Genomic DNA, 16,413 nt, shown 5'->3' with positions numbered 1-16,413 from the left:
CAGTGGCTAGTTTGGACAAACCCTTAGTTGACTATGATGATGATGATGATGAATGTTCACTCGGCTTTCTAATAGAGTCCCAGTAAATCACATCTTCTCCACTAATTTTGGGGTTTTCCCATCCCCTTTCATAGGTGCTTTAGTTCCTCATCCATGTCCTCATGGCACATTTACTCCTTCAGATGTGTCTGGTCTACGGGAGGAGCGAGATTGTTTTCCTTGTCCTCCCGGTCACTATTGCAGGTTGTGAATCATTTCTTCTGCTTCATCCAATTTAACTGGGATTGATACATTGTGCTCTTTGCTTCTTGCTATGACTTCTTGTTTGGGGTTATTTTATTGCATGCAAGCATTTCCTGCTTTTCTTTGCACCTAAATGGCTATGCTAGGAATTAAAGCAAGATCAGAAAAGAACAAAGATGCAGCCAACCGTTCTCCAATTGGTTTTGTGCAAAATGTTGTATTTTGAGGAGGCGACATTATTTTACCACATCAAAACAAGAAAATCCCTTTGTGAAGACCCAATAGTAAAAAAGAAAATAAAAGGAAAAAATGCACAAAAACTTTTCAAACGTCACTTGTGAATCCCCCCCTTTCATTTCTCTCCCACAAAACAAAGATTTACATCCTTGCTTTGTTGCTTTTTCAAACTAAACAAAAACCAATTTCTTTCTTGTAGACATTAAGACTGCTGCTTGACAGATTTTGATGTCTCTTGTTGTGTGATTTCATTGTATTAGTTTAAATTTCTCTGGTACTGTAAAGAGCTCTGTAAATTAATTTCAAAAAGTGGTATATAATTAATGTGCATGTTTATAATGCAAAGCACTTCTCCCAAGTTTGTTCTTGGTTAGACCCTAACGCTGCATGGCCACAGTTTTGAGGATATACCATCATCCACCAAAGAATGCTGAAAATGGAGTGTTCTAAAATTGCTACCTTGGATGCAATTTTAGTTTAGTTCAGTTTCATCTTTAGCAACTGAAGAAGGCAGAATTTGAAACGTTTTGCTCATGTTATATATTGATTTTTAGTTCAATTTAATCACTACAATGTGAGTGTCTCTTGATGTTTGTGTGTATTGATGAATGAAGTAGTCCTTCTGTTCCCAGGGGAGGACGGATGGAGGGGAGATGTGCTGCTGGTTTCTTCTGTCAGGAAGGGAGCTCTGATGCAACCCCACAGGGTCATAACTACACCTGGAGTCCCCTAGCTGACTGTCTCTGGGGCCAGGTGTGTGCAGGACTCTGCCCAGCAGGTAACTACAAATCCTAGCAAGATGTGTACATTATTTTTTTTTTACAGAAGTCAGATTGGCAGCAGTTTCCAAGAAAAGGGGATTTTAAAATTCCCATCATCTGGATACATAGAAGCTTTGATGCTAGTGTCTGAATTATTTAGTGCAACCCTATGCATGTTTTCTCATATGGAAGGATTACTGAACTTAATCAGGCTCAGTCACTAGGGTTCCAGGAGACATGAACCTGCAAGCTAGTATATGGTTGTTCTACAAAATGAATACATTTTAAGTATCTGATGTTTTAATTATCTTGAGATTTTAAGTATTACTTAAATTTTATTCATTTTAAAGATTGGGAATGCTGAGTCTTATTTTTTTCATTGCATTTATATCTCCCCCCCCCCCCCCCCCGGCAGTGTTTATTGTCCTCTTCAATTTTATTCCCACAACAGCCCTGTGAGAAATCTTAGACTGAGAGAAAGTTATTGGTCTAAGATTACCCATTGCAATTTATGTCTGGGTATGGATTTGGATCTTTCTAGTGCTAGGCTGCATCTGTATTGCATAATTAATGCAGTTGGACAGCACTTTAACAGATGTGGCTCAATGCAATAGAATTTATGGGATTTGAAGTTATATGTGATAGTTAGCCTTTTATGTCAGAGAACTCTGGTGACACAACAAACTACAAATCCCATGATTCCATAACATTGAGCCATGGCTATGAAAGTGGTTTCAAACTGCATTATTTATGCTGTACATAACCTGTCCTTCCAAGCTCTGAAGAAGCGTTGATAGAAAGTCAACTCTTGAGCTTCACGTGGCTGTTTTCCCTGTCTGTCCCCCAGGTTTCTATTGCCCAGAAGGCTCAGAGGCACCCATCTCTTGTCCAGATGATACTATTGGTTCTCTCCCAGGTGCCAGAAAAAGTGAAGACTGTCTGCCTTGCCCACCAGGACGCTGGTGTAAAACAGGTTAGAATTTATGTCCCATATACCTATCTATCTATTTATTTTATATGCCACCTTTCTCCCAGCATGAGATCTAGTGCAATCATCTCATCAAACCTAAACGCTATCCAATAAATGCTGAGGTTCTGTTCATCCCCAGCCTCTCATACCTCTCCCATCTTTCTTTCTCTTTAGGAAACTCGGAGGCATATCCATGCACCAGTGGGTATAACTGCTATGGCATGACTTACACTGACACTGATGAACCCCGAACTCTCCAACAGTGTCCCAAGCAGGCTTTCCGGACAGAACTAAACACCGAGAGTGCATCCAATTGCCAGCCCTGTTCATCAGATTACCAGTGTCCTGCAACAGGTAATCTATTATTTAGGGAATGACACTAAACTCCATTTGCAAACAGCCTAGGATGTATCCATACTATGGAATTAAAGGAGCTTGATACCATTTTAATGTCATGACTCCAGAATACTGGGATTTGTCATTTGGTGAGGCACAAACTATCTCTGACAGTCCAGGCTGTACACTTCACCAAACTAGAGATATTAAGGTTCTGGTAGATAGAACTGTGGCAGTCAAACTGGTGTCAAACTGCTTTAATTCTGCAGTGTGGATACACCCCTCCTCAATTTCTTCCATAAACACTAAGCCACAATTGATAACGCCTTCTCCTTCTAAGATTAACAAGAGTTTGTGCCTGCTTTTATCTCTCTCTCATGTGTTAACTTAGTTTCTCTTCCTTTGTCTTATAGCAGCCATGGCTTTTGGAGACTATCCTTGTGCGCCAGGGCATTGGTGCCCAGGGAGAAGGGAGGCTTTCCTTTGCCCACCTGGTTCCTATAGGACTCAGCCGGGTGCTTTGACTTTGGAGGAATGCCAGCCCTGCCCTTCTGGATTTTACTGTCCAGACCCAACAAAGTCAGGAGTGCCAAATATCCATGGAATACCTTGTGAACCAGGCTATGAATGCCCACCAGGTGAGATGCCATTGCATGCGGGCGCATGAGACTCAGAGTTTCAGTAACTTATTGGACATTCTTCCAGTGTGGTTCTGTGAGAGTTTTGTACTTGAGAAGGTGTCAGCTGAAGTCTTAGATGTTGGACTGGCAATAATTTCTATAGGAAGAGAAGTTTCAAGAAAAGATGAAGGATGATGGACCAGACACTCCCCTGGCATACATACTCGCCAAAATTAGTTGCCAATACCTTGTGTTGCTGCTCTTTAAGAGTTGATAACTGAATATTTATAAGCAGATAATTTGTAACTATACTATAGTACTAGAGTACTCTAATTTGTAACTGCTTGGAAATATACAATCTCTAATTGTTGACAAATATCTAACTTCTTATTTAAAAAACCATCTCAAATTGCTATCAATTTAGGTCCTTTAAATATTTGGAGTACAGCTCCTAGAATTACTGCCCATTGGCCCACAATGTCTGGAGCTGATGGGAGTTGTAGCATAAAACAGGTGGAGAGCACAGGATTAAGGAAGGCTAAGGCCTGTTACAGACTGCCAAAATAAAGCTGCTTCAGGTCTCTTTGGAGGTATGCTGTTTAAATGATGCATGCAGCCTAAGAATCCAGAAGCTGCACCAAAGCTGGACTCCAGTGCTTAGGAATGGAGTGTGGCTTTGGCACAACCTCCGGACTCTTAGGACCCATGCATCATTTAAATAGCATACCTCCAAAGAGACCCAAAGCAGCTTTATTTTGGCAGTCTGTAACAGGCCACTAAAAACAAAAAAAAGTCACACTGAGACACACATTGTTCACACTTGTCCTTCAGACTATCATCTCTGCACCTCTTACAAAAGTGACACTGCAGAATTAGTTCAGTTTGACACTGCTTTAATTGTCATGGCTCCGTCCTATGGAATCCTGGGATTTGGAATTTGTTGTGACACTAAAGCTTTCTTAAAGAGAAGGCTTAATAGCTCACAAAACTACAATTCCCATAATTCCATAGATTGAGCCACGGCAATGAAAGTGGTGTCAAGCTGCATTAACTCTGTAGATGCAGCCACCATTTGCATGACCATCGGTTTGTAATATTTTGATGTCCAATGTGTTGGGCCATAGAAAAACCACTGTTTACTTACAGCATGATGCTCATGCAGAAGGCACTGAATTTGGGGTCCTATAGGACACTGCATCATCTCAAGTGTTTATTTCCCCCCCCCCAGGTTCATCCAGCCCCATGGTGTGCCGGCCTGGTTCTTTCTGTGGCCCCCATACAGGGATTCCACCTCTGTGTCCTGCTGGATATTACTGTCCTGGAGGGTCATCCACATATAATATGCCTGAGCAGCAGTAAGTATATTTCACAAGAAGTGAAAATTTTACACACCTCTGAGAAAAGTCTGCTTTAGGATGAAAATTAACATTCCCCCGTCTCCTCCAATATATCCTGCATTTCCAATAAAAAATAGTTTTCCATCACAACTGCAATATTCTGCACTGTTATCTGTGGGAACGGGGATGTCAGTTTCATCTTAAGCCTTGAAATGGAGATTATATCAATATGAATGTGTAACATTGCCATCTTTTTCATGTTTACTTAGAAGCGAACCCTGCTGTGTTCAGTGGGGCTTTACTCCCAGGTGTAGATTACAGCCTAAATTCAAATAGGTTTCTATTGACAAGAGACTGTATCAATTAAAAAAAGCAGTAAAATAGGGCCTTTGTGGGTTCTCCACTGAGCAATTGGGTTTTTTCTCCTCTCCTCTCAGATCAGAGATAAGATGCTACTTAAAGCATGAAAAATTGTTATATGAGACTGATCTTTAGTTTTCAACACAAAAAGCTGCAAAGGACAAGACTCGTTTCACTGCCATGTTTTGATGCAACTTTCTTTGTCAATGCATTTCCAACATGTGTTATAATACAAGCCACCTGAGGACTGCAAAATAGAAAGTTGAGATTCCTCCTTGCATGAGTAAACAAAAAAGTGTGTAGGTTAGCAGTGAGCAAACGGGGTGGTCATGAGACTGTCCCTGAAGCAGCTTAATGCCTGGTATCGAGATGCCTTTATTATACAACAGATTTTGACATCACCCCAAAGTTGTAAGATATTTAATCTGCTGATCAAGCAACAGCAGTGTCAAAAGTATTCAGAATTCATGTTCCAAATTGAAATTTCACAGAGGAAATACAAATGGCAAAATTGTTCTCTCCTTTTGTGGGAGAGGGGAAATTCTGGATATATATTAGTAAGATGTAGTTTCTTGCATGCTCAGAGGCTGGAGAAAGAAGAGGCTTATTTTGAGATTTTGGATACAGCTGTTTTCTCATTGAGCCTGACCCTAGCTGCTTCTGTTTTCCAGATGTGTCTACCCCCATTATTGCCCTCTTGGGAGTGCCCAGCCACTTCTGTGCCCAGCTGGCTATACAGCTCTGAACACAACAGGTCTCAGAGACTCCTTCAAGAAGAGCTGCCAGGCCTGTGAGGCAGGCACATATGGTGGCAGTCCAGACATCTACCCGCCTTGTTCGCCTTGCCCACCAGGATTCAGCTGTCCAGAAGGTGATTATTCCACACAGTGCCACAGTGTGTACATGTAAGAGGGCAATGGAAACTTGTCATGGAAGAGAGAGAGAGAGAGAGAGAGAGAGAGATTGGTTGGGGCATAAGAAAACAATCTTAAAGCCTTCAGAAATGCCACTTTCAAAATGTGGGCCAAGATACAAATGACTGCATGGATCATTCTTCTAGGTACCTTGGAGGGCTTTGAATTTTCTTTTCCTAAAACATTAGGGCTTCCCAATATCTAGCCAGGTGAGAGATGCTGGTTTATACGGGAGTACAGTAGCAACATTTCCTTTTTGTTATGAGGATCATGCTATGTGTGCTACAGTGCCAGCCTGCTACTTTCAATTGTAGTGGTGGATGGGTCCCTGTGACAGGACCCCTCTCCAAGTTGACCTCACAGTTCTCCAACCCTCTGGCACCATTCACTCACTTTGCCCTCTTACCCTTAACTTCTCTCCTCCTTCGGGCCTTATTGTGACCACTGTCCTGCCAAAATGGCTTTGTTGATCAGTGCCTTCAGTGTGGTAAAGCATGACTGGTCCTCCTTGTTAATTATTAAATTCAAATAGTCTTAAACTCTATTTCTGATTGGCCCTAACTAATTCCTTTACAGACAAACCTCTGGTTTTTATAACCCCCTCCCCATAAGCTCTCATTCATTGCACACCATAAACTATGATCATCTGCTCTACTCAATTGACTTCTAAGGGCAGAATGTGTGCCTCCTCTCTTAGACAGCAAAATGTCTTGGGTTAGCCCCAGTAGAATGAATGGCCCCTAATGCTGCTCAGTAACTGATCAGAGGTATATTAAGCATCAAACAAGATTTCAAAGTGGGGGCTTATTCCTTGAAGTAAACCCATTTCCCCTCCCACAACAACATTTCATCAGAGATGAGTGCCTCAACACTCAGACTTGCAAATTAAGCCCTTGTTTACTTTTCATGATGAATCACAAAACAAAGCTGCATGCTGATTGCAAAACATATAGTTGAGGGAAATCACATGCTATGACAAGTAAACATCTTTATCACTTGAGAGAGGACCTTTTCTAAAAACATTCTAGTTTGACCCTCAAAAGCCTCAATGAGGATCTTCAGTTTCTTCCATAACCACATAGTCACAACTGAGAAGGTCTTCCCCTTCCTAGAGCTTCTATATCTGAGAAATTCTCATTTCCCCCTATCTTCTTGCTTCAGGCACAGGAAGTTACCTTCAGCATCCCTGTCCTCTAGGATATTACTGTCCTCCATTGACCTCTTCCCCCATGCCCTGTCCTCCTGGTACTTATGGGAACACCAGCCTTGCAAAGCAGATGGATGAATGTCACCCTTGCCCAGCTGGATCGTTCAACCACCTACCAGCTCAGACTGGATGCTTTCCCTGTGGAAGCTCCTCAGCATCCAAATTAGGTGAGTCTTGTGCACTCTAAATGCAATTCTTGATCTAGATCTGAGTTGGGAATCAGGTATCACTCCAGATCTTGTATGAGTGTGGTCCACAGCTGCTTTTGCCAGCATAGCAGTGGTGAGAGATGATGAGAGATGCAATCCAGCAGCATCTGGAGACCTATTAATTTCCCAGCCCTGGTTGGATGGATCCTGTGAAGTTTTTTTTTTCTTGGAAGGCATATATTTAAACCTAAAATGTTTGCATTTTGATTGTACAACTGGATTTATTTCCTTGCAATCATGGGTAAATGCAGCATTGGATCACTTCAAAATTCCTAATTTCTTCTCCCATGTTTTTGAGGAAATTTTTTGGAGATGGAGTCGTTCAGTTTTTTCTCTGCAAATGCTTTCAAAAATCCAACTACTCTCCTACCCAAGGTCTTTCTTCAAAACATCTTTGACATGGCTGGTTTGGCAAATGTCACTGAGCCAGGAAAATATGATAGCAACAAGACCAACCTCCAGATAAGATGCACAATCCTTTCCTGATGCATAAAACCCTCTAGTTCTAAAAGTTAAGGAGGCTGCTTTTCCCTTGGAAAAAGAGGGATAGCTTCCTGGAAGGGGTAAAATTCCAATTCACTGCAAATCTAACTGCAGAGAGATTTATCTGAAAACGGAGTAAAGATTTTTGAGGTGGCATGGAAGAGGTTTATATAAATGTCTTCCACATTCTGACTTTGTCTTCATCACCACTTCTTTACATGGATATTGGAAATGTGGAAACAGCCCATTCAGTCATGCTGGGGCTATGATATGGGTCTTTTGATCAAAGTCATTTGTACAAGGACTCAATTTTTCCTGGATGACTGAACTTGGCTTCAAGTTTGGTATGAACATGACTGTTGGAGGAGTAAGGATAACAGTGGTCCTGATTTTAAGTGTGCATTTGAAGAAGAATGCCTTTTGACCTCATCTTCTGCTTTTATATATCACAATCTGCTTTCTTTCAAGGTAGTACCAGCTGTACTTGCCATGGTCTGAATCGGGCTTTTCAGGAGTCGGATGGTTCTTGCATCTGCCAAGTGGGATACCTTTACTATGATGAAAGAGGAAAGAAAGCACCTGACAGCAACAGTGACCAAGACTGCCAGCCCCAGGTGATGCACTGAGATTATTTGTACTGTGGTTGGATAAACAGGCATGCATGCAATGCTCTTTCACTTTCTAATAAAACTTTTAGCCACCTGATTTACTGCCTGCCTTTTCTTCTGCAGGTGGAGGCACGTTGTGCTCCTGGAGAGATCCGCTTGGCATCCACCCGCATGTGTGTGTTCCCTGAGCAGTATAACTGCTCCCCAGTCTGTGATCCAGTGAATGGAGAACTCCATGCTGAACTTGGAATGTAAGCATTATCTTCTGGACAAACATTTCTGGGCAGTGATTAAAAAATCAATTTTCCTTTTAGCCAGGTGTCTAAATCCAAGCCAGGTACTCCACATTTTGACTATTGGTAGTGCTCATCACAAAATGAATTTGACATTGAATTAGAAGGATGATGAGTTCTCTTGCTGGACCTACTTCACTGACTACCAATTCATTTCCAGGCACAATTCAAGGTGCTTAATACCACTTATAAAGTCTCATACACACACACACACACACACACACACACTTGGGTCCAGACTGTCTGAATGACTACATTTCCCTATACCAGTGATTCCCAAAGTGGGTGGTACAAGCAAACTCCTAAAGGATAATATTCAAAAGTGTTAGAAGAAAAGGAAAAGGAAATCACTCAGACCCTGCATTTCTCTCTGGTTCCCAGCTGTCATTGTGAACAGTATGTCTCTGCTGAAGAGGTCTGTGATCATCTGTGTTTGCTGAGATCACCGCAGCTTTCCATGAGATTCGGTGCAGAAAGAGAGTTGCTCTTGGACATTGAGGGGGCTGGTGAAAGAGTAAGTAGAGAATGCCAGGGGTGAGGTGGGCTGATGTGGGATTGCATGCAGAAGAATGGAGTGAAGACTTGGAGTTTCTCTGTGTCCGGAGTGGAGAAACACAAGCCCTCATATCCAAATCTGCTCCCTTGTGATTCCCCAGATTCCTGCTCTGTGTTCCCTGTGATTTTATGATTTCTTACGTTTTCTGTAGTTTTTGTTCTCATCCTCAGAGATTGAGATGGTACTCCTAAGATTACTCATTGGCCAAAAGAGCTCAAGTAAATATGTACTGGTCATTTTTCCCCCTACACTTTTGGCCTCATGCAATACTGACAAAAGCAAATTTTGGCCCTCATGCTGAGAACGGTTCCTGACTTTTGGAACAGGTGGCCAACTAAAAGGAGTTGAGAAGCCTCATTGTCTTTCCAAGGAACTTTAGCGTGCTCTCCTGTTGGGTCCAGCATCTCATTAAAAAATTTCTATTCCTCGAAAATATTTCCCAAATATTCCTAGGGAGAGTTGAGGACAGTTTCACCATCACAATTCTAGATGCAGGAAGGACCTTTTTTCCAACAGTAAGTGAATCTGATGTTGACTTTTAAAAGCCAGGTGGCAAAAAATATGACAATATTATACCTTATCCCCTAAGATAATTGTGGGGCATTTGGGGAAAAACCTTCCCCCCTCCCCCCAAAAATATATTTTCTAGAAATTAAAAAGGGGACTCAAACAACCTTTGAGGATACACATGGTCATGGATCACATTTTCTTTACTTTTCTTCCGTGGCATGAATTTTAAAGGCCTTGACCAATATAGCACTAAGGTTAGGTTTAGTGGGTTGAGTAGTATGTTCATCAAACAAACTGGTTATTACAATAATGGAGTTTCCTGAAAATTGCAAAATATAAAACAACTGAGGAAGAAGGTGTGATTTGCAATGGATATGGTTTTTAACCTTTTCCTCAACTGTTGGTTTTCCCTCACAGTCCCCTGACCCATCTACTTTTCAGCAGATCTCCCAGAAGACAGAGGGATAGTAAGAGAATATGATCTAGGAAGAAATGGCAAACAGGATAAAGATTTAAGATGTCTTGCCCCTTGCTTATGTCTTTTCCTCTCCAAACCTTTCCCTTTCACTTCTGATTCTGCTGCTTAAGAGAAATTTACAGAGACCTGAATTCCCAGTCTTTCATCAAATGTTTAGTTTTAGCCTTTAGCCATGAACACCAGTTTCAGAACTCTGCTCAGTCATAAAATTCAGCAGTGACCATGTGCAAAGAACTCCCTCTTGGGAGGGCTTCATGTTTTATTTGTGTTTTCTATAGCAGTTGGAGTCTAGAGTAATATTGGGTACCAATGTTTTAAACATGAGCTTATTCACGTAGTGGGGATGTTTATACAGAGACCCCCTTTGATCTGCTTGCAAATAATTCTTTGGAACTGATTGGATATCTTGAGAAGCAGAGAGAGGCCATGTGTGGATGTTCTCTACTTCTCCTTTCCCTATTCTTGACAACCTCCAAATCATATCAAGTGCAGCCATATTGTCAGTAATTCCCTTGTTTATGCTGTGCTTGGCAGGAGATAGCAAATATTCTGGGACCAGATGAACATATTCAGGAAAGCCAGCAGGTCCATTTGTCTCTCTTTAGCCCCAGTGGAGTTTTTGGTTTCCTTCTTTCCAGCTCCGAAATGCTTGATGCCTTTTTGTCAGGTAAGATATTGGTGTTTGTCCATGGAATCTTCCTTGTAGAAATGAATGCAGATACTCTTTAACTTTGAAACAATGATTTGCACATTTGAATGAATGAATGTCCAATAAGACATCCTGGAAAAAACTTTCATTTCTCTCCAGAAGTGATATTTTGCAATGGAGACAATCTGTATTTTCAGTCTGTGGGTCAGAAGTGATGCAAATGTATCCACATGTGAACTGATCATTAATGTGATTTCCCTCAATCCATATATTGATTGGAGCCTCCTGAGGCCAGGAAAGTTGTCCATCTATATAAGACAGTGGTCCAGTATGCGCTCCCCTCCAAAACAACAAAACACCTTTCTTTCATTCTCATTGCCTCTGTTGTCTTTCTTTGACACCAGTCCTCTTTTCCCCTCATCTTTTCTGGTCCAGGAGATTTGGGGTTACTTCCTCCTAGACAAAGGCATCGGCGAGATGAAGAGGCTGCATCGTCCCAACACACTCCCCTTTTACCCACAATCCCAAACCCTGTTGCATGTCTGGCAGTGGGAGACACTATCCTTTTCCAGTTGAGCATCAACCCTCATGGTGAGCAACTATGACTATACTCATTTGCCATCATTGGTGTGGTTTCCTCTATCTAAAAAGCAGAAAAGACAGAAGTAAGAATAGCTGTTATCCCACTGTTGTCAGCAGTGACATCCTTAGTCTTCAGTTATGTTGGACCATTGATTTTCAGTAGAAAAGATTCACTATTATAAGTCAAAGAAGGGTGAATTTTGCTTCCCATTTTCACCATGCATTTGCTGACATGTTCTTGACTGTATATGTGGAGAGGAACTTCTGTGGTTCAGATTGCCACATTGCCCTTCTCCCACTTACTGAACTCTACAGTAAGATACAATTTAGTTATACGCCTCAGTTGTTGTTGTTGCTGCTGCTGCTGTTGTGTGCCTTGAACTCATTTCCAACATATGGCAACCTGAAGAGTGAACCTATCATGAAGTTTTCTTAGCAAGATATGTTCAGGGGAGGTTTGCCATTGCTTTCTCCTGAAGGTGAGAGCATGTGACTGGCACACATCCACCCAGTGGGTTTCATGGCTGAGGCAGGAACTGAACCCTGGTCTCAAGAGTCATAGTCCAACACACAAACCATTATGCCATGCTGACTCTTAGCCTGTTTAAAAATAGCCCTTCCAGTTTGAAATAAGGTATGTGAGGAGAGTTCACCAAATTTTGTTGACAAGTCACATTTCTGGGAGGCTTCCCTCAACATAATTCTGACAATTTAGTTTTCAGAATCAGACACCCCCAGCATGTTGATAAACTTTGATTTGTTGACCCTATTTAAAGCCATGGTTTGTTTTTAAAAACACATTGAAATAGTGCACTGAGCAAAGGTTGGGAATGGCTTTATGATGATCACAATTGTCAGTCAATGAGCACTGCATAGCTGTCTAGGGGAAGGGGAGGGAGGTGGCATTGTCACTGTCACAAAAGCCAGCCATTCAACACTCTGCATATCATCATCTTGGCTTTGTTGTGATGATTGCAAGGGTCAGTTAGCTTAGGTGTGGGACAAGGAAAAGAGGAGGTAACTTTGGGGTTGTGCCTCCACCTAGGTGAGCTTCTACTGGAGAAGGAAAGACCTAGTTGCTCCTGAGTTCCAGTCTCCTGGGACAATTATAGATCTAACCAAAAAAGTATGAGCATGGACTACCAAAATACATGTTTGTACGTAGCCTAAATCTAGCTTTATATATAGCCAAGACAGTTTGGTTGGTCTTAACCTTGCTGTCATTCTTTCCAGATCGAATTTCCAGTCACTATCCTGTCTACCAGAAGCAACATCTCTACAACAGCAATGCCAACTGGGATTTTGGTGCATTCAGGAGGCTAGATCACCTCATTCGAGAGACTCAGGTCAACATTTCCAGGTATTCCTCTGATTATATTGTACAAAGGCCACCTCCTTCCTTAAGATCCTAAATACTCAGAGATCCCACACAAATCTTTCTTTAAAATTAGATCGGTGGGAAAGGAGAGCAAAGTCTTCTCAGTGGTGGCACTCTCCTGGGGTATCCAGTGATAGTTGATAGATTAGCTCAAATTTTAAATGTTAGATTGCAGGGGGATATGTGGCCCAGGGAATGTGGGTTAGCATATAATTGCTGCTGTTTCTGATGTGACTTGCTTGCTTTCTGTTAATTTGTCCAGACTAAATATATATGATTAATATCTGGAAGGTTCAGCCCTGCCATAAGGAAAAGAAACAGTTGCTTCAGGCAAGAGATTTTGATGTGATGAAAGAGCAACACACTAAGAATGGATTACATTTATTGTTATATTTATACTGCTAAAAATAGAGAGATATCATTGAAGGATTTTCTGCCTCACATACCAAAATAACTTAACTGATTTTGTGTGTCTTAAAGTGTTGTTGTGGATATTGGGAGTGGGCATTAGCTATTCTTCCTGAGGAGCCAAAATGTCCTAGCCTTTTCCCTTCTCCCCAAGAACTGGAGTGTCCTATACAATATGTGCAATATGGTAATTGATCTGTTGGGAAGGTGGGAGAACATACAACATTAGTGTTTGAATGGGATTTTTAAAATGTTGTTGGCTATGAAAGTTGGTCAGTTAGGATAGGAAGCTAGAGGTGTTAGGGGAGTTAATCAGGGTTGAATTGAATTAATTTATTATGGCATACAGCCAGCATAAAATAATCAGGGTTAGAGAGAGAGAGAGACTAGTTAATTTCATATCAATCAGAGGGGATGAAAGATACAAGGGTCAAAGTTAGGAATATGGATGAAGGATGTGAAGGACTTGTCATGGGGTACTGAGTTAGTGTCGGTCAGATGTTAGACATTTTGATTAAGTAATCTTTAACTTTATGTTGAACTTGTGTTTACTAAATTCTCTGGGAATGCTACATAATTTTTTTTAAATGCTTGTTTTCAGACACACTGTGTCTGTAGTGGCAGCAGTTATTCAAGAGAGATAGGGTCTAGTGGTAAGATGATGTATAGAGTCTCACACAAGAATCATGAGGGCATCTAGAAGATCCTCAGATTTGCTCCCATAACAGTGAGACAGGAAAAGGTCCTCACAATTGGTGGCAGAGATGGGATGAATAGAAGCTTACACACAGGGTTATAGTTGCCTCCTTCTTCATGGTTCTTTATCTAAGATGTAGGTGCTTGAGTCTGCAAGTTTATTTATTTAAAAAACGAAACAAAAGGCGTACCATCTCAAACGTGTCTCCATCATCTCAGTAGATTTGAGATTGTGCCCTGTTTAACACAATGCTTGCTTGAAGATATGTCCTTCTTGGTCATCTCATATATTTATGGAATACAGGGTAGCATGTCTCTCCACTTTTCAGGTTTGCTCATGTTTTCCTGGAACCCGGGACATACGTCTTCTGGGATAATGCCATTGAGGAACGGATGCTAATTGTGGTGGTGAACAATGATAGCATGGTCTGTGACCCTCTCACAGCTTCCTTCCAGCCCTCCTCTCCATACCAACTGACTCGCCATGGGGTCCTGAAGCGCCAGGTGCTCAATGTCGCCCCAGACTGGGCAGCTATATCAGGTATTGTGACAATGTGTTTTCCCCCAAGGATGGGAATGAATCTGCCTAGGTTATATTGTCTTTTATGTTAACTTACTTTGACTTCTGTTATCCAGTCTGCTAAACTAAAATGCGCATTTCAAAATAGCCAGAAATAAATACAGCTTGGCTTGGCATTTCTTCTACCCCAAAACAAACATACTAAACCTAGTTTCTGCACCATCTCAATCAACGTCCATACACACGGGCAAATCCTAAAGGGCAAACAATGGAAATGTTTAAGCATTATGCCAGAATGTGGAGGAGCTGAAATACCTATGGACATACAGGAATGGATTTTACACATTCCAAACTTCTCCCATATACATGAATGCACATCAGTAGCACTGCTAATTCTCCAGTCTAGCTGACCATTACACTTGAATAGGGTATTGCCTTTAAATCAGGACTATACTGCAAAATGCAGTAGAAACACACACAACATTGTTTCCTTGAACTTGTTCCAAGAGATTATCTCCACTCCCTGAAGCTTTCTGGGATCCTCCTCAAACTGCAATGGACTGTGTGTCTCCATCCACATGAAAACAAATATACAGGAACTATTAAAGTATTCATTCTACATTAGCGCATGCAGTGTCTTACAGAAGTATTCACACCCTTTGACTTTTCTACATTTTGTTGGGTTACAACCTGGAATTGGAATTGATTTAATGGACACTGTGGCAAGATACTTTTTTAATTGCGGCACAAACCAAGTCATTTCTGACCATCAAAGGTACTGTGATCATGAGTTATAGTGAGCCCTTTCTTTTCCTTTAGTCACCATGACATTTTTCTGTCCCTTTCAGCTGTGATTTTTGTCCTGGGTTTCCTGACAGCGTTATTGACAGGCCTCATTGTCCTTTTGAGGCATCCCACCTCCATTCCAAGTCCAATGAAAAGCTGGAAGCCACGATGGAGAAGCCTGGGAGAACCACACATCCCACCTGAATATGTGCTGATTAAAGAGAGGTGAGTCCAGGAACATTCATTAGCAAAGTGTTGTGGACAGCAAACAATTTCACCAATAGGTTCAGCTAATGTTGCTCAAATATAATTAGAAACAAGGTTTTAGGAGCTGGGAAGAAAAGACTTTAGTCACATATAGATTCTCTCAACCTACAAGTGCTCCTGAAGACCATGGGCTCACCCTTTGTTGTCTAGTTTCACGTTTGGGTCCTTCAACATGTTGCATCTTTTCTGCCTTGCTTGCTGATGTTTGTTTTTAAATATAAATAGATCATGTGCTTTTTGTCATGTCTGCAAGAGCCTGGTTGGCGCCTGCATAATAGATTTCACTCGCTATAATTATCTTCATTCTCTTCTTTGCCTCTGTTTCCCCTCTGTACAATAAGAAATTATGTTGACCCACAGGGATGCTGCAAGGAGAAATAGAATAAAGCAATCCCTTATTTGGAGGATTTGTTTTCTGCAGCTGGCACAATTCCCACATTAAAGAGAAATTTAATCAAATCTGGAAAACTTCAGAGCTGGGTCACATATGAGAGAGCATCACTTAACTGGAGCATTGGTTGTGCCTGGCATATTCGAATGAACCATCGCAAAGTTCCTGCAGCAGACATGCATTCTGATACTAGAGTAAGGTTTTGCATGTTGTCTCTGTGCAGAGATACTTTGATAGCAACTAGATTTTGCAGAGGGGTTTAATATCCTCTCTCCTATTTTTAAATGGCACTGGTGGCCAAACAGTATATAGCAGATGCCTCAAAAGCAGCCTGGAAGGCCACTTGTAACTATGCAACATGTTACACTATAAGAAACAGGATGCTGGATACCATGGACCTGGTCACTTCTCCACCAGACTCTGAATTTTTGTGTATTTCTCCCTTCTTGATCTTGTAGCCTCCAATTCTATGAAGCACTTGGCCCCCGTGGCTCTGGAGAGGAACCTGATGCTGGAGAAAGAGGTTTTTCTGGAATAGGTAATAGGTCTAGAGATGAATGGGTACATGTTACATACAGGTTGAGTCTCCCTTATCCAAAATGCTTGGAAGTGTT

At 41.4% G+C, this 16,413-nt stretch overlaps 1 protein-coding gene across 1 annotated transcript in view; it reads left to right on the top strand.

Annotated features, from left to right (window-relative positions):
• Positions 1–16,413, top strand: part of LOC121933064 — a 43,233-nt gene that overhangs the window by 11,028 nt on the left and 15,792 nt on the right. The window contains exons 13-29 of the mRNA XM_042472287.1: positions 135–243; positions 1,113–1,258; positions 2,089–2,214; positions 2,386–2,565; positions 2,961–3,185; positions 4,396–4,522; positions 5,536–5,735; positions 6,940–7,152; positions 8,146–8,291; positions 8,409–8,536; positions 8,960–9,092; positions 10,657–10,789; positions 11,207–11,362; positions 12,587–12,713; positions 14,165–14,376; positions 15,204–15,366; positions 16,258–16,337. Coding sequence (XP_042328221.1) covers positions 135–243; positions 1,113–1,258; positions 2,089–2,214; positions 2,386–2,565; positions 2,961–3,185; positions 4,396–4,522; positions 5,536–5,735; positions 6,940–7,152; positions 8,146–8,291; positions 8,409–8,536; positions 8,960–9,092; positions 10,657–10,789; positions 11,207–11,362; positions 12,587–12,713; positions 14,165–14,376; positions 15,204–15,366; positions 16,258–16,337 — 2,604 coding nt within the window. The remainder of the gene's footprint in view (positions 1–134; positions 244–1,112; positions 1,259–2,088; positions 2,215–2,385; positions 2,566–2,960; positions 3,186–4,395; positions 4,523–5,535; positions 5,736–6,939; positions 7,153–8,145; positions 8,292–8,408; positions 8,537–8,959; positions 9,093–10,656; positions 10,790–11,206; positions 11,363–12,586; positions 12,714–14,164; positions 14,377–15,203; positions 15,367–16,257; positions 16,338–16,413) is intronic.

Source organism: Sceloporus undulatus, chromosome 6 (genome assembly GCF_019175285.1).
Source record: "Sceloporus undulatus isolate JIND9_A2432 ecotype Alabama chromosome 6, SceUnd_v1.1, whole genome shotgun sequence".
Classification (NCBI taxonomy): Eukaryota; Metazoa; Chordata; class Lepidosauria; order Squamata; family Phrynosomatidae; genus Sceloporus; species Sceloporus undulatus.
Note: the sequence above shows the minus strand (reverse complement) of the source record. Positions and strands in the feature narration are given on the sequence as shown.